Source organism: Protopterus annectens, chromosome 13.part0, assembly GCF_019279795.1.
Source record: "Protopterus annectens isolate FY-2018-M chromosome 13.part0, PAN1.0, whole genome shotgun sequence".
NCBI lineage: Eukaryota > Metazoa > Chordata > Ceratodontiformes > Protopteridae > Protopterus > Protopterus annectens.
In genome coordinates, this window is record NC_056747.1 from 888,009,598 (window position 1) to 888,029,155 (window position 19,558).

The 19,558-nt window shown below is 41.2% G+C and overlaps 1 protein-coding gene across 1 annotated transcript in view; it reads right to left on the bottom strand.

Moving 5' to 3' along the window:
• Nucleotides 1-19,558, bottom strand: part of NF1 (neurofibromin 1) — a 5,218,972-nt gene that overhangs the window by 842,284 nt on the left and 4,357,130 nt on the right. The window contains exon 43 of the mRNA XM_044054637.1: nt 4,059-4,120. Coding sequence (XP_043910572.1) covers nt 4,059-4,120 — 62 coding nt within the window. The remainder of the gene's footprint in view (nt 1-4,058; nt 4,121-19,558) is intronic.

Sequence of the window (19,558 nt, forward strand, 5' to 3'; positions counted from 1 at the left end):
TGTCAGCAGTTTTGGACCTGTGCAGTCCGTCTCTGTGTTTATCCTTAAGTTTTTTCGGACGATCAGTAGTCAGACGGCTTACCGAAGCCATATCCGAATATGAGAACCAAGAACAAAAATATTTAGCTACAATAAGGACCCGACAACATATAGTTCTGGTGTTGAACAAAGCATAACAGTGACAGCAAGGGACATCGTGGTCTGGGCCTAAACAGGTGATGCAGTACAAATGGAAGTCTCGGTGTATTTGCTTTTCACAGGAGACACAAATGTTAAACTTTTTCTGACATCGGTTAGAGCAAGAAAAAAGGATCCCCAACGGGGTACTTAGCTTTAGAAGACTTCAACTTCAATTCGGAAACTGGAACTTGTGCAAACTGCTTCTGCTTCAGGCTCCTCGGCAAGAAAGACTGATGTAATGGCGTCAGCTGCCTGATTTTATACCAATGACGACCTGACATCAGTCCTGGAGCGACAGCAACTGACGCATCAATACTAAGCCTCTGGTATTCGGGCTGACTGAGGGCCACCACTGGCAGGATAACCCAAGTGTGATGACTGCAACAGTGAAACACGAAGAACATCTGGAAAGATCATGTTAAAGGACAAAAACTGAATAAGCAAAGGGACCTGATGAATATATGAAGATATTGAAAGGTCAGTTTAGATCAACACTTTTCGTACTGAATTTGGGCACCTTCCTGTGATTATTGCTTGAGCAGTTGTTGAAAGTGTTATCAAAAAGAAACAAATGGTAAAAATAGCGACAACAGACAGCACAGACATTATTGCTGGGAAAAGATATAGAGGTCACTGAGGACAGGGAGGTACAACTCCTGTGGATGCACATGTTGAGAGATGTTTCTATTTTCTTCTTTTAACAAATGCACAGGAATAAGATGCCACTAGCAGATCCAGTTCAGAACTCACTTTGAACAAATAACTAGATCTATTGAACAACCGCATAATGACAGTTTCATATCACTACAGAGGAGTCTTCGGTAACAGTCATACAATATACTTTTCTACCTTTCTGATAATTCTAAATGAGAAGTAACACCAAGACCAAAACACTAAAGGTGGAGGAGTGTCCATATTCACCAAGGACATTCACACCACAAGGCTAGTTGCCCAACACAACGCATCTGAAATTCTCCAGGTGCTACTAACACTAGGTAAGACTGCAATCCAAACTGTAGCTTGGTATAGATCCCCTACCATGCCCCAAGATTCTCACTACACCTTTCTAAACATACTGGAAAATATTAAGATACAAGCAACCACCCTAATACTGGGTGATTTCAACTACCATGCCATTAACTGGGAAAACTATTCAGGTACCAACACCTTTTCCCAACGGTTCTTGGAATTCATAAAATCCAACGCCCTGGATCAACTAATCCATTGTCTCACCAGGGGCTCCAATTTCCTAGACCTGGTCATTACCAACATGGGAGATAGATGGTCCACACCAATGGTCGCCCACTCATTGTTCAGGTTTGACCATAAGCAAATCACTCTTGACATCCACATCCCACCCACACCCCACCCAGTAAGGAAACCTCTGTCAAAAAACTTCTCCAAAGCCAACTTCATGCTACTCAAGTCAGAAGTCACAAACTTCATGACACCCATGCAGACGGGAGCTGAAAGTTCAACTGCTGAATCCAATACTAAGGCACTGTATGAGCACATCCATTCGTGCATGAATCGTGCCATCCCAAATAGAATCAAGATGCTCTCCTCCAAAAAACGAAAGCCAATCTGGTGGTCCCCTGCCATAAACAAACTATACAACAGAAGGAAGAAACTGTTGCAGAAAAGGGGAAAATCCCTAAAACCAGCCTCAGTTAGAAGCTGAGATCCCTCATAAAATCCTCCAAAGCTAGTTATGAAAATTAAATTGCCAAAGACTCCAAAAACAACCACAAGGCATTCTATAGTTATGACAAGAATCTAAATGGCAATGCTCAGATCTGCTCTGAGCTACAACAGAATGGCATTAAATGTACTGATCCCAAAGATATTGCCAATACCATGGCAGATCGATTTAGTGCCAACTTCACCCCCCTCTCACCCCCTAAAAGGCCCATCTCAATACCATATGATTGCCAAATTCCAGTAATCATGGCCACACAGGTAGAAATTGCACTCTCCAAAGCTAAGAATACAGCATCCATGGGACCAGATGACATCCCAGGCTGTGTACTACATGAACTACAAAATGAACTGGCACTTCACCTAAGTGTCATGTTTAATCATAGCCTCACCTCAGGCTTCGTGCCCACTGAGTGGCACACAGCTATAGTTATCCCACTCCACAAGGGGGGATCCACCTTAGATCCCAGGAACTACCGCCCCATCAGTCTGACAAGCTTGATCTGCAAGGGCATAGTACGCATTATCATGGAACTTATAAACAAAATACATTTGACAACCTTCAAACACTGGACGCCACACAGTTTGGGTTTGTGAAGGGACGATCTTGTCTCATGAACTTGACTGACTTCTTCGAATTGGTCTCCAGAGCTGTGGACGAGGGTAAGGCAGTCCACACAGCCTATCTGGACCTCACCAAGACCTTCAACACCACCCCCCACTCTGGAATCATAGATAAACTTACTAAGCTGGGCATAAATCCGTATGTCACTCAATGGGTTGCCAACTGGCTTACTGACAGAACCCAGACTGTAAAAGTAGCCGACAACAAACCCAGCTCCAGACAAGTGGAGTACATCAGGGTTCAGTCCTGGGATCACTCTTGTTTGGCATCTACTTCTCTGAAGTACAGGCCAACACTAAGGGACTATGGCTAACAAAGTTTGCAGATGACTGCAAACTGGGAGCTATTATTGAATCCCCAAATGATGTGGATATTTTACAAAAGGGCCTTACAGAAACAGATGCTTGGTGCCAGAGCCATGGGCTCAAGCCTAATGCCAAGAAATGTATAGTTATCCCATTTGTGGAAACCCATGTACCCAAGAATTACCACATAGGTGGCAGTACACTAAACATCAAAAGTGAGATGAGAAACTTAGGGACACAGGTGGACAGTGGTCTCACCTTCGATAACCACATTGCCACAACAGTCAGGAAATCTTTCTATGTGGCACACTTCATCACTAAGAGCTTTTCATCCAGAAAAAAGGAGGTCATTGTCTCACTGTACTCATCCCTCATTAGACCCATTATACAGTACAACACCCCGTTTGGTATGTACCTCACAAGACATCTGCAACAGCTGGAAAGGCCGCAGAAATATCTCACTAAAAGAATCACAGGCCTAAAGCAGATTCCCTATGCTGATCATCTAAAAAACTCCAGCTATACTCTGTGGCATATCATCTACTCAGAGGTAATCTCTGCTTAACATACAAGGCCATGTCAAACCCAGAGCTGTTGGACATGCTCCACTTAAAGAAACCCCAATCCCTCAGAGTCACATGCATCAGGGATCTAAACCTTTTCATCACAATGAACAAAACATGCTGGAGGGATGGGTTCCTGACCCAGAGACCTCCCATACTCTGGAATAGACTGCCCATACATGTCAAGCAGAGCGCCTCCTTGGCCCTCTTCAAAAGGAACCTTGACGATTGGATGGGAGATAGGAAATTCACCCCAGGGATCATGTCAGTTACCCTACTAGACAGGGGTCCAGTAAATAAATATTGTGGGAAGAAATATCCAGTAAATTGTTATGGCTAGGCTTGCATAGGCCCTTAGGCAGATAGCCTAGTACCAACCTGTGTTTGAAAAGTTAGCACAGTCGAACAAGTAGGCAATATTCTTACAATATACTATGAAATTTCAACAACAAAACTACACAGGTTCAATGTTACATTAAAAACACTAGAAGTTATAACATGCTAATTAAGAAAAATGCAGCTGCTTTTCTCCCTTAATGACAGCTCCATCTGAAAATTTAAAACATAGTAAAAGCTTACTTAAAATACAAACAAAGCATGTGGTAGTTAGCAAATATGAACTCAAAAAATGTTACAGCAAAAACAAAAAAAAGGCCAAATCGAGCTGAGGTTTAGTTACAGACGTACTTTTGTGCCAATTCCGTCCACTGGTCCAACCACTTGCACCCGGGGATGTCTCTCATGCAAGCCTAAAAATAAATTACACCGTTAGAAAATGTTCTGCAAAGACTTCAGCAACATCAGTTTCAAGCATTAACAAGTCTGTGCTTTAATACTGCAACTGCAATTTATTCAAAACAAGCACAATGTGTCTTGTGCTAATGACCAGACAAACGATATTATATCATAAGACCTTCGTATATGAATAAAGGACAGCATTACAATTTCCATGTTAACTGAATAAAAACACAAGAAGTTTCATCTCTTGTAATTGGTTTATCATCATGACTAGTACCTAGATAAATCAATGAATATAATGTACAGATTAAATAGAAACAGTTGAATGACTAAACTTCAGCAAACAAATGTTCAAAATCAAAGGCGAAAGTAGTTAACAGTGACTTGTAAAGAAAACATCAAAAATTGTATTAGTGGTATAAAGCCATGTTTTGAAGGATGGCTTTAACCCCCACATCCCTACTCCTTATCGATAACAACTCCAAAATCATTGTGTCTCAGAGTAAAGGGAATACTCTGTGGTAACACAGTCTTTTTAAACACTTTTACTGAATTACCATTTGTGACATAAGCAAGCTTACAGTAACATAAAAAATAAACCATTAACATGTTCACAATTATAAGCATTATACAGCACATATATTATTTTGTACAATATATCAATTCAATATTACACAAATTAGTCATTTGCGTCTTCCCTTAAACTTCACTCCTCCTGCAAAACATATTTCTGCATGTATATTCTGCGGTGGTGCAGCAGTAGCATTGTTGCCTCACAGCAAGAGGTTCTCCAGTTCGATTCTGGCTTGGGTTGGGAGTGCCTTCTGTGTAGAGTCTGAATGTCCTCCCTGTGGTCGAGTGGGCATTCGAAAGACATGCGTTGAATGGGCGTGCCTTCGTTGAAGGTTGGGCGTCGGGCTGGCAACTCGACACCATAAAAACCAACTGCCAATCATTAGTGGACAGGAGTTCCGCTGTGCCGACCCCTAACCGGGAAAAGCCGAAAGACAAACAAACAATTGTTCTCACAAATTTCATTTTTTCCCTATGTAGTTTGCTTATATTTTTCTAAAGATCCCATTTCCAGTTCTTGTGTGTGTTAAAATATTCACTTCTTAAAATATGGCTGCTTTAGACTTTGCCATTTTTTAGTAATGCTTTTTTGGCAGCTACCAGAATTAAACTTTTCAAGGCCTTTAGTATGTCTATGCAAATCAGATCCTGAATCCCAGCTAAAAATGATTTCCATAGTTATATCCATTTGCTCACCCCGTATTTATATTTCTGACACCGTAATCTGTAGGGAATTTTTAAAGTCTGCCAACTCGTTACACTTCAAACACATGTTCCCAGTACATCTTCCTTCCCCATCAAACCGCCAACATTTGCCATCTACCTGAAGAAAATTCTTTGTGGAGTCTGTCTGGAGTATAAAAATACCTATGCAAACACTTCCAACAAAAAATCCTAAATATTCTAGACTTCGTTGAATATCGGAAACCATACAGTTGTCCTCCCATCGTTTCTTTGTGAAATGCTTATCCAATCACTCTTTCCAAACTTTTACCTCTTCTGGTTGATTCCTTGAGTTAACTGTGAAATATTATATATGCCCTACTAATTATCCCTTTTTTTAAACAACTGCCTCTGTTCTAAATTCAGCTAAAACTCTACCACTGCATGTCTTTCACTTAGCAGTCCCATATCCCTTTCTCTTTCTATACTCTGACATCAATCCTTGAAAGAGAAGGCAGTCTCTAGCCTGCAGTCCAAATGTCTTCTTAGCCTCCTCCCTTTCGATCACCTTTCCTAAAATTCTAGCCCTCTCTTGCCTATTCTCTGAGCCCCTAATTGCAGTCATCCCTATTGGTAGAATCTCCTTTCTCGATTCTCATGCTGGCTTAGTTCTTCGAATACATTTTTTTACTACTTTATGAATAGAATATTCTGTACGATAGTTACTCTCAAGAATTTGAATCCAAAATCCCACCCTTTCGTTTTCTTGAATTTCTTATATACAAGGGCTTTAAGTGTGTAGCTCTAAAATATTCCTTCAAATGCAGTAATCCTAAACCACGTTGTTCTATTGGAAGGACAGAATAGTTGTGTCAAATCTTACCATAATGATAGATGTCCTTTTCTCTCTTGCAGTATTCATAACATGAGGGAGTTCCCCATCATAGGTGACCCAACATTGGCCAATATACAAGAGACTTCACTGCTGAAGGGTGCATGGTACGTCGCAGTAGGCTGCGATCAGATGTCTGCCATAAAAGTGATGTATGTGCACACCATCCTCAGAACTGACTGCCCCAGGAGGAATGCCAGCCTAAGGAAGTAGGGTAACAATCATCCAAGAAGTAGCAAGGTCAGGGGGAAGAAGGGAAGGATAGGAATGCTACAACAGAGAAGAGAAGGACATCTATCATTATGGCAAGATTTTACACAACTATTGTGTCTTTCTATTCATCTGTTGCAGTATTCATAACATGAGGGAGAATACCAAAGCTAATGAAGTAAGGGAGGAGGGGGTAGCCAAGGAGCTTTTCAGGAAGTCTTGCAGTATGGTTTTGGCAACCTGCTCTAGATTTAAAAATTACATCTAACTTATACTGTTTGGTGAAGATATGGACTGAGGTCCATGTGGCTGCTTCGAGAACTGAATTAGTGTCCAATCCCTTGAAAAGGCCTCAGATGAGTCAACAGCCCTGGTGAAAGGAGCCCTAATAGGGGAATGGAGAGTCTTACCATGGTGAGTGCAGCAGAAGGAAGTAGTCTGCTTGGACACACCCCACCCCCGAGCCCTGGGGGCGGTAAGAAACAAAGAGCTGATATGACTTTCTAACAGCTTTGGTCTTATCCAAATAAAATCTAAGTTGTCTGTGAACATCTAAAGTATGGAGGGTCCTCTCATTACAGTTCTGGGGAGATAGGAAAAGGTAGTTAAGTGTATGGACTGATTTAGAGAGAGGTCATCGACTACCTTAGGCATAAATGGGTTTGTATGCAGAGAGACCCTGTCTTTGTAGAAGACCAGAAATAGTGGAGATACCATAAGGGCCGGTAGCTGACACTTGCCTGGCTGAAGTTAAGGCTAGAAGTACCACAGTTTTCCAGGAACAGTACAGAAGAGAAGCTGCAGAATCTGGCTCAAAGAGTGGGACAGTCAGCTTTTCCAAAACAAAGTTAAGGTCGCAGGGAGGTGGAACAGGTTTCCTGGGAGGCTTAATGTGTGAGACTCCTTTAAGAAATTGCTTTGCCTCAAATCTGCTACCTAAGGAGGGAGACAGAGGTAGACAAACAGACATGGCTGGCATGTGAGCTTTTACTGAAGAGTAAGCCAAACCAGCGTTGGGCAATTCACACCAACAAGTCAAAAACATGAAATTTCCACTGTCAATGGGTCCTGCTTATTTTTTTTTGAGACACCAGACTGAAAATCTCTCCCATTTTGCTACGTACAATTTTCTGGTATTTGGTGTCCTGGCCTCCTGCATGACTGCAAGCATGTCCTCAGAGAATAGGTGTCTGAAAGGGAATAGTACCCTATCACCCACAGGATCAACTGAAGAGTTGCGAAGTGGGGATGGATGAGTGTCCTTTTGTCTTGTATGAGGAAGCCCCTTCTGTGAGGTAACTTGTGACTGCCCTTGGCTAAATGCAGGAGGAGAGGGAGCCAGTGTTGTCTTGGCCAAAATGGAGTCACCATCAATATTTTTGGTTTGCCCTGCTGAATTATAGACAGGACTTTTGATATGAGGGGAAGGAGAGGGAATGCATGTAGAAATATCCCCTTCCAAAAGAAAGAAAGAACGAAAGGACGTTCACTTTCCAGACCACAAGATGGGGCTCTCTGGCACAAAACAGTGGAAGTTATCTGTTTATAGGGGAGCAAAGATGTCAGTCCCCACCCATAAGTAACATTCTCTGCTGAAAGGCGATAATTTCTCTCAAAATTATCTTAAGCTCCATAATAGTAGTTTTAGGTGGAATATAAATACATGTCAGCATAGTCAGCTTCCCTTGCCAGTAGATGCTTTGCTACCATAAATCTACCAGTATTTCCTTTTTCCACTCTTCTCTTACTACTGGAGCTCCTCTAACAATTAATATAAGTACTTCCCTTTCCCTTCATCCCTGATATTGATATTCCACTGAATATACATCCTGCAATCCGTTCTTTATCAAAATCACATGCTCAGTTATTTCCATATGTATTTTCTGTAGCATTGCTATTTGCACTCTGCATTTCTAATATAATTCAATGTTCTTTCATTTTTGTTTATACATGTGAGGCCATTCACATTCCATTATAATATGGAAAGTTTTGCCATTATCAGAAATTATTATTCCCACCTATTATACTTTTATACAGGACATCTTTTTAGATGTCTATTCTCAGCTTTTGTGATACGTGCACCCACTGTTTGGCAAGTTGATGTTTTGTACAGTTGTTTCTTGTTATCTCCATTTGAACCTATGTCCCATTTTACACATAGTTTTGTTTTAATGAAACCCCCACACAAAAATCCAAATACCACCCCAGAACACCCCCCATAACCTGTTAACTTAAATAGAAACACACAAAACTAGGTATGTCTTCATATAATGAAGTTTAACCCTCTTAGCAGGAACAATTGTCCTACATGTGTTTTACTTGTATTCTGCTTTTAACTGCATATTAAAACTTCAAGAGAGACCACAGCTCTGTCTATTGTGAGTCAGGCAGAATTTTTTTCCCCACCCTCCCACCCGGTTACTCTTGTGTTCTTAAATACCACTGTCTTTCTAGTTGCCTGTCTCTTATGTTAATTTGACCATATATCTAATTTCCTCTCTGCTTTCACTGGCTTGTGTGACTTAAGCACAAAATTATCATTTTGTGGCATCGCTCCCCTTCAACTATTTAAATGAATTGGCCATCCTACTGTATTCCATAGTACCAGAATACAAAAGTGACCACCCCCTTTCAATCTATCTTGTTGTTTTAAAAATAGTGACTCTCCACTAAAATTTACCTTTTTAGACAGGTAAAACTTAAGTTACCTACTTTCACATCTAACTTCTGTAGTGCACACTGCAGTGTTTAGGATAAACCATTTTTTTTCATCGATGTCTTACCTTTAAGCATCCCTGTGACTAGCACTTGCTCCAATACCTGCTGGAAAGCACTAAGAAGCCTTAAAGTGATACAAGCACTCAACTCTCCTTGTTAACAAGGAGAAATTAATCATAGGCACTAAGTCTATAATTGCAAAGTACCTTGCTATGGGGTAAGGGAAAACAGCTCCTGTACTTTACGAAAAAAGCACATAACCAAGAATATCCAAGGGTCAGCTTCCATTAATTTCTCCCGTCCACCTGGTGAATCTGGGCATATTGGGGCAATGCAGCAATTGCCTCATATACACAGACAATCCTCTCCTCCTACCACCCAACACTACAACCTGTGAGAGATGCACTTACATAACCAAACTGGAAGCAAAGCTCTCTCTACCCAAGATTGTGCTAGACAATCAAGAGGAGAAGGTTAACACCCACACTACACCTCAAGCAACACACAGCCCTTCTAAACCCACACCACCAACACCCAAACATAGCAACACTAAATCCACATATGGGGAGGCCCTTAACTGTAACCTGCGCAAGCAACAAGGACCTCCAAAGCTAAAACACAAACACCAATCACAACCAAAGTGTTACATAGCTCACAACACCAGTGTGCCACCCAGCAACAGCCCCTAAGGCAAGGCAATGTACCTAACACTTTAGTCATAGATGACTCTATAGTCAGGCACACTGATGTCCCACTCACCAGGGACATGGAGAAAATTACAGCCAGCTGCCTGTCGGGTGCCAGGATCCACCACATAATGCATGCACTCAAGTCACTCCACAACAAGTACAACTATAACTCTGTCATTGTCCATGTTGGAGTAAATGACTTGAGACGTACTTCCCTGGACTACATGAAGAGAGACATGGAAGAGCTCTCGGATCATGTGGCCCAGACAGGTATGACCCTATCCCTTGAGTAGCATCCTGCCTTCGCCCAGAATGATACCAAATATAAGGACAAAATGAATTACTTCAACAATTGGCTAAGCTTCTGGTGTCATTCAAAGGGGATCCAGTATCTGTCTGCCTGGGATGACATGATCGACATACCATGAAGCTTTGCCAAAGATGGTCTGCACCTATTGCCCCTGGGATTCAGATTAATGGCTAAAGCTCTTGCCACCCCTATAGTGCCTTTTTAGGCAAAGTTCAAAGGACAAAACCACCACCGTAACAGGTACAAACATGCAAAAATTGAAGGTAATGCTACTCAATGCTGAAGTCTAAACCTCAAAATGCAGTCTCTCGAGGCATTCCTAAGAATGGAGAACATCAATATGTGTGCAGTAACTGTGACCTGGTTCAAGGTTCCAGGGAGTACCCCTGCAATACCAGGTTACAACTCTTACCACACTTTTCGGCCAGCAAAGCAGGACCGAAACACTAAAGGTGGAGGAGTGTCCATATTCACCAAGGATATTCACACCACAAGGCTAGTTGCCCAACACAATGCGTCTGAAATTCCCCAGGTGCAACTAACACTAGGTAAGACTGCAATCCAAACTATAGCTTGCTACAGATCCCCCACCATCCCCCAAGATTCTCACTACACCTTTCTAAACATACTGGAAAATATTAAGATACAACCAAACACCATAATACTGGGTGATTTCAACTACCCTGCCATTAATTGGGAAAACTACTCATGTACCAACACCTTTGCCCAACGGTTCTTGGAATTCATAAATTCCAACACCCTGGATCAACTAATCCATAGTCCTACCAGGGGCTTCAATACCCTAGACCTGGTCATTACCAACATGGGAAATCAATGCTCCATACCTATGGTCATCCCCTCATTGGTTAGGTCTGACCATAAGCTAATCACCCTTAACAACCACATCCCACCCCCACCCCCCAGTAATGAAACCTCCATAAAAAACTTATCCAAAGCCAACTTCATGCTACTCAAGTCAGAAGTGACAAATTTCATGACACCCATGCACACGGGAACTGAAAGTTTCATTGCTGAATCCTACACTAAGGCACTGCACGAGCGCATCCACTCGTGCATGAATCGTGAAATCCCAAATAGAACCAAGATACTCTCCTCCAAAAAAAGGAAGCTTATACAAACTCTACAACAAAAGGAATAAATTGTTGCAGAAAAGTGGAAAATCCCAGGATGCAAAAAAACTCCCTTACCAGCCTCAGTAAGAAGCTGAGATCACTCATAAAATCCTCCAAAGCTAGTTACGAAAATAAAATTGCCAAACATTCCAAAGACAACCACAAGGCATTCTATAACTATGTCAAGAATCTAAATGGCAATGCTCAGATCTGCTATGAGCTACAACAGAATGGCATTAAATATACTGATTTCAAGGATATTGCCAATATCTTGGCAGATCGATTCAGTGCCAACTTCACCCCCTCTCACCCCCTAAACAGCCCATCTCAATACCAGAAGATTGCCAAATTCCAGTAATAATGACCACACAGGTAAAAAAAAACTCACTCTCCAAAACTAAGAATACAGCATCCATGGGACCAGATGACATCCCGGGCTGTGTACTTCATGAGCTACAAAATGAACTGGCACCTCACCTAAGTGTCATGTTTAATCACAGCCTCACCTCAGGCTTTGTGCTCACTGAGTGGCGCACAGCTACAGTTATCCCACTCCACAAGGGGGGATCCACCTTGGATCCTGGGAACTACCGACCCATCAGTCTGATGAGCCTAATCTGCAAGGCCATGGAACGTATTATCATGGAACTTATAAACAAAGACATTGGCAACCTTCAAACACTGGACCCCACCCAGTTCGTGAAGGGCTGATCTTGTCTCCTGAACCTGACTGACTTCTTCAAATCAGCCTCCAGAGCCGTGGACAAGGGTAAGGCGGTCCACATAGTCTATATGGACCTCGCCAAGGCCTTTGGCACCATCCCCCGCTCTGGAATCATAGATAAACTTGCTAAGCTGGACATTAATCCCTACGTCCCTCGATGGGTTGCCAACTGGCTTACTGACAGAACCCACACTATAAAAGTAGCCGACTCCAAATCCAGCTCCAGACAAGTGACAAATGGAGTACCTCGGGTTTCAGTCCTGGGACCGCTCTTGTTTGGCATCTACTTCTCTGAAGTACAGGCCAACACTAAGGGACTCTTGCTAACAAAGTTCGCAGATGACTGCAAACTGGGAGCCATTATTGACTCCCCAAATGATGTGTATATTCTACAAAAGGACCTTACAGAAACAGATGCTTGGTGCCAGAGCCATGGGCTCAAGCTCAATGCCAAGAAATGTATAGTTATCCCCTTTGGGACAAAAACATGTACCTGTGAATTACCACACAGGTGGCAGTACACTAAACACCGTAAGTGTGATAAGAGACTTAGGGACACAGGTGGACAGTGGTCTCACCTTCGATAACCACATCACCACAACAGTCAGGAAATCTTTCTATGTGGCACACCTCATCACTAAGGGCTTTTCATCCAGAGGAAATGTCAATGTTTCACTGTATTCATCCCTCATTAGACCCTTTACAGAATACAATGCCCCGTTTGGTATGTACCTCTCAAGACTTCTGCAACAACTGGAAAGGCCGCAGAAATATCTCACTAAAAGAATCACAGGCCTAAAGCAGATGCCCTATGCTGACTGCCTTAAAAAACTCCAGCTATACTCTGTCGCATATTGTCTACTCAGAGGTGATCTCTGCTTAACATACAAGGCCATGTCAAACCCAGAGCTGTTGGACATGCTACACTTAAAGAAATCCCAATCCCTCAGAGCCACACACTCCAGGGATCTAAACCTTGTCATCACAACAAACAAAAACAAGCTGGAGGGATAGGTTCCTGACCCAGAGACTTCCCAGACTCTGGAATAGACTGCCCATACATGTCAAGCAGAGTGCCTCTTTGGCCCTCTTCAAAAGGAACCTTGACGATTGGATGGGAGAAAGGAAATTCACCCCGGGGATCACATCAGTCGTCCTGCTGGACAGGGGTCCAGGGAAGCAAATTGTGTGGGAAGAAATAGCCAGGGAATTGTTATGGTTAGGCTTGTATAGGCCCTAGGGCCAATAGCCTAGTACCAACCTATGAAATAGACAACTGCAGACACAGGCACTACATGACCTAAATTTACAGTTATCCATATTAAGACATGTTACTGCCTGTGATCCTACTTACATTCATTGCCGTCTGTTTCTTTTTCATCTTTATTCACTCACAGATGTGAAAAACAGCTTGCATGCTTTCAGAAAACATTAACTTTTAGCAATAAAGAAACCAGAATACTGTCTTTATATTGCCATATAACCAGCTCCTCAGAAATACAGGAGAGAGAGAAAAATATGTAGCCCTCAGCTGCAGGCTCCTAAAGACATGCTGAACATTTACTGCTAAAGGAAAAGTTTTCATTACATTTAGTGCTCCATTATTTACTTGTTTCCATTTAAAACTTATTAGGTTAAGCCAATGCTCTTAATCCAGACATTCACCTACACAAAATAAGAAAAAATATATCAGCTTTAAATATATTATGATCTATGTAATTTTAAATCTTATACCCCCATCTCAACAACCCAAGACTACAGCCTTTTAACTTACCCATACTTTTGTCCAGCCTTTATTTCTCTTTTTTCACTGTAATGCCTACATTTCTTAATACTACAAAATAATGAAAGAAAAAATATACATAAGAAAAAGGCATCTGTTTACTTTAGTATCCTCATCATATACAATAGCTGAAAATACTTTACCATAGAATATGTAATTTAAATCATGAAATGTCTTACAGAAATATTAAAAACAGAAAGTTTTACTTAGTTACCTTTTTCCATTTCTCTTATTGTCCTTTCAAAAATTAATGACATGAAGTGAGGCAAATGTCTTCCAGCCCCTGACAAGTTTAACAAAAAGCCAACAAAAGTCAATTTCTTCCACTTTTTCTTGTACAGCAATATTTCACAAATGTGATTGATGCTTTGTAATCTCTCATGTATGCATTAATTTCTGTGTTACTGGTATTCTTGTTCATCTCTTTCTTCCAACTCCAGACTTCGGTTCAGTTCTAAGGTACTCTCGATTCTTCTAGGCAAATGCTTTGCTTTTCTCCATCTCTCAAGCATTTTCTTTTGGAACATTAGAAAAGGCTTCACTGGCAAAGTCTCACTCTGAGATTTACTATCAAGAAGAATGAGAAGCAGAGTCCCCTTCTGCTTGCTGTCTCACTTTTTGTTTGACAAACTATTTTATTTCCCCCTCAGCCTGTTCTGCATTACAAATGACTGATGCTCCAGGAAAAAAAACATTCTTAAGACAGCTGGATACAACATCTTGAACCTCACACCTGCCTCTCAATGTTCCCCGATTGCTGGAATAAATATGCTTTTCTTCTACCAGGTGTATGGTAAGTAATCATTTTCCACAAACAATCTACTGTCTACAACTATTAATACTTTGTCCTTCTGTCACAGAATCAACTCTTTCTGCTGGTAGGATTGCATCTTTACTAATATAGGTATTGGCTGCTTTCTCATGGCCAGGTTTAAAGCACACACATAGCATGCCCTTTCAGTTAATTGATCCTGCTGTCGAACACCAGTCCAATAGCTTATTTGTGCCTTCATAAAATTAATACACTCTTTCTACTAATTTTTCAGGTACAGCAGAAAATCTCAGGTTTTCCCTGCAAACTCTGTCCTCTAATTGTACCATTTTTTGAAAGATCTCTTCTTGAGCAATCTCATACTCAGCCATCATTTTCTTCATCCAAATATCCGTTTAAAGTTTCTTCCATTTTTTTCCATAGCCTTTTGTTACTTTACTGTACGTGAGTTAATATACTCTAATGTTTCATTTATTTTAGTAAGATCTGAGCACATTTGACTTATTTTTTCCTCCAGGTTATGGGAAGTCATGTCTTGCATCAAAGCTAGACCTTGAACTGCTTTTTGTTAAACTGCTGCAGGATTCTTCCCAGTCAGTATTTTCTTTTCACCTTTTCTAAATGATTTTCTTTCAGACTATCTAAATTTCTTCTTTGCTAGCTGGTAACTGAACTTAATAAAAGTGGCAGAATTCCTGGCCCTCATTTTTCAATTGCTTTTTTTCACACTGGGAGAACAGAGGTTAAGCTGTTTTCCAGTCTGCAGTCATCTTGGAAGTCTTGAGATAATACAATCTGTTATTAATATGCAACAACAACACTCACACTTTACTGCTCACACTTCTGAGTATCAAACAAATGTCTCTCACAGTTCTGCCTTACTCCTAATGGAAACAAATGTAATTAAAGTGAAGTTGAAGCATAAGCAAACTAAAGGAATTGCCCATGAGCATACCAGGAAATAGCGATCTAAAAAGACCACCTTTTCCACTGACACCATCGAGGCATCTTGCATCAGACACAAAACAACCTGAACAATCATGATATGGAATAATTTATTTTATTATTTATTTATTTTACATTTGTTGACCGGGCTAGTCTATCTGGATATATGTCCATTTTCAGTAGAGGCCCGGGGAGAAAAGCTCCAATGAGTATTACATGGTTTAAGAAGGTGTTACCAAAGAAGTAATAACAAGTATAAAACTAACAGTAAACAACTAGTATATATATATATATATATATATATATATATATATATATATATTTTTTTTTTTCCAGGAAATTGCATATTACGATCTTAGAACCAAAAAATACATAAACTACAACCTACGTGATGTGCTTCACAAAAATCATTACAATACAAAAAATCAATACATAAATTTTATAAGAGGAATGCTGAAGTGTAATGAGAGGTAAAGAAAAGCTGAAAGGGGTGTAGAGAGAAAAAAATAGGGAAGAAGGAAAGTAAAGAAAAAAGGAGAACAGAGTAAGTCTCGTTATTTTTCCAACAGAGTTTGAGAACAGGCAGTCACCTGCAGAGTTATTAGGACATAGCCTTTTTATTGAAGTACTGTGTAGATGGGTCTAAAAAGTGGGGGAGAGGTCTGGGATAAGATGCAAGAGAAGTGTTCAATGAAGTTGCTGATGTGCACAATGGGATGGAAATAATGTCTCCTTTAGAATAAACTTAGAATAAATTTTATTGAAGCAGGAATCTCTCTGGTTGTCCCAGTGTAGAGCAGTTTCTGTGCCTAAAGCACTACAAAGACCACACAAGCTTTGGCTGGAGCACATTCTGGGAGAACAGCTAACAGCTCTGAGATATAACCATCCATGACTATATGCAGAACTCCACAGTCCATAACGTGACTCTCTAAGCCAGGGTAAACACCAAATCAGCTTCCTTACTCATAAGCATATGGAACTGCTAAAGTTGCCCTGGTAAAGTCTGTCTTCCAGAAGACTTAGTGAAAACAGCAAGGGAGGGCAGCAACAGTATGCAACATTTGAATTATCCTTATCCCACAAATATCTTCTTTCTTTCTCCTTGAAAAAATACACAAGTCTGGAAGAGAAAGCTGAAGCTGGGATGGACAACACAGATCATCCATATTAGTCAGTACCCCTTTCCTCTCTTGGAAATCTTCAAGCAGGTTCAGTGAACCCACTTCTAAGATGACATTAATTTAGAATGGGGAATGAATAACTGCACATCTGTGCTCATCCCAAAAGGACACGCACATAAATTATGCTATATGGAGCAGCCACATTCATGAGCTTGCTGCCTCAGTACTATCAATGTCAAAATTACAGCAGGCTAGAAGGAAACCCACAAATAAGTGGAACCAGTTAGTTGACAAAAATAGTTAAGGGATCATTTTTCTAAAATGGTAAAAAAGAATACACTTTTGCTTATCCTGTCCAAAGCTTAGGGCTACTTAGACAGAAAGGTATTGTGGTCTCTCTGGGAACTATGTTGGATGAAGAAGATCACTTACAAATCTATCCTGGAATGCTTAGTTAGTATGTCAATTCCAGTCAGCTGAAAGAGGACACCCATCCTGCTGGTTAAACATAAAGATGAATCCAGAGATTTCCAAGCTGCAAAAAGTAATCATTAAAGTCACTGTTTCACTTGTTTGTGGACTAGGCTCAGTTAAAGTCGGCAGACCTCCCTGAACATCAAGTCAAAACAGTTCTGCAGTAGGTTTTCTTCTAGCCTGCAGTAATTCTGACTTTGTTGGTGCTGCAGCTGAGGCATCAAACTCATGAATGTGCCTGCACTATATAACAATTCATGCATGTGTCCTTTCAGTGTGTGCTCAGAGCTTATAACAATTCATGCATGTGTCCTTTCAGTATGCACTCAGAGCTTATAACAATTTATGCATGTGTCCTTTCAGTATGAGCTCAGAGCTCATATGTTCAGTGAGTGGTGTCCCTCCCAGGTTAATTTTTCTCTTCTAGACTGTATATATTTTTTTCAAAAAGAAGATGCTTGTGACCAGCTGGCATAATAGTTAAGGTGTTAGCCTCCCATGCACAAGATTCAATCCTGACCTCCAGCTAATACATGCATGGAGTTTTAATTTCCCCCCTGTGTCTCTGTAGGAATCCTCTCACCTCCCAAAAACATACTGTTTCCACCTCAAACTCAACCAAGAATGGAGTTATGGGCAGCAGCACAAACTCTAGATGATACCTATAAGGAGAAGAGATGTACAGACCTACCACTGTTGTGCACTGTATTCTCAAGGTAGGAAAACAGAGATTACAGGCTATCCACTCAATGGTGTAAAAACTGGCTCTAGGAGATATGGTGCTGCTGGGTAATGTCACCAAAAATGCACATGGGTATTTACTGGTGAGAAGTGGGTTGAGGACCTAGCCTACTCTGATGTACACCAGGGAGCCATGTTTAACAGTGAAGGAGTGAATCTGCCCTTATTGGCCAGGGTGTCTCTGCCATAAAGCCCAGCAGCCTTTTGTCAATAAGTTACTTGCTGGATTGTGTCCAATTGCCCAGTTTGGTTTACCTGGTATAGTTCTGTTGAGTGAATGCTCGACGTAAAACCAATCAATCTGCCAAACATGAACTAAACATTGCAACATTTACTGTAGGTTCAGTGACAGGATGCAGCTTTGAGGTGGATGGCATGATAGTGAGGAGAAGCCTGGACATCTTCTGTATCCAGGAGACAAGATGGATGGGCAGTGCAGCAAAGCCACTTGGCCTGGGATCCAGAGTCTACTAGTCAGGAGGAGGAGGACAACTAGAAGTGGTTGTGAGAATTGTGGTGAAGGAGAAGCTTCAGAAAATTGTGAAGCATGTCATTAGAACAGACTCACGGCAATCAGACTCCAGTGTAAGGATAGGGCACTATTTATAACCTCAGCCTATGCTCCACAGCAGGATTGCAACAGTGGAAAAATGACTGTATTCAGACAGCAGTTACAGGACCTATTAAATAAAGCAGAACAGGAACCGGTGTTGATAATGGCTGACCTGAATGGAAATATCTGAACAGACAGAATAGGATATGAGGTGTGCCTGGGTCAGCATGGGTGGGACAACAGGAATAAGGAAGGAGAGGCCATTCAAGACTTCTGTATGGGAAATGGCTTGATGGTGGTCAACAAATAGTTTAGCAAAAGACAGAGTCACAAGACTGCCAGCATGCAACTGTGATGGACTTTCTCCTAGTAAGAAAAGGGTACTGAAGCAGAATCAGTGATTGCAAAGTAATCCCCAGTGAACAGTCTGTCCACAGCATAAGCCATTGGTTTCTACAATTAGCTGCAAGCAGTGGTCAGAGAAGCCTTGAAAATCAGAGAATAGTCTGAAGTCTTGGAATCTGAATAGGGGAAAGCACAGGATTTCAAGGACTTACTCAAGGCTCTAGCACAGTGATGGCGAACTCAAGTCTCTAGCACAGTGATGGCGAACCTATGACACGGTGTCAAAGGTGACACACTACAACATTTTGAGTGACACACCAGCGTTCACCAGCACTCAAGTTACCAAAGAAACTGAATGAACAAAAATACAAGAAATACGTGACCTACAAAGTTGCGGTTGTGGTGCTGCGGTAGCGTTGTCGCCTCACAATAAGACGCTGTCCAGTTCAATTCTCAGCTAGAGCGTCTTCTGCGTGGAGACATACGTGAATGGGCGTACCTTCATTGAAGGTTGTGCATCAGGGCTGGCAACTCAGTACGTAAAAATCTATCTGCCAATCATTAGCTGACCGGAGTTCCGCTGTGGCGACCCCTAACCGGGAAAAGCCGAAAGACACAACAACTTATTTATTAAAACTCCACAACAAGAGAGTCATTAATTGATCAAATGCAATGTGTTGCACATTTTTTTCAGTTCAATTCAAAATTACTGTTAAAAGGAGGGTAATTGTTGATGTACTATTTTAAACCCAATTATCAGTGCACATATTGTATTCACTATTATAAGTCACTGATTTTTC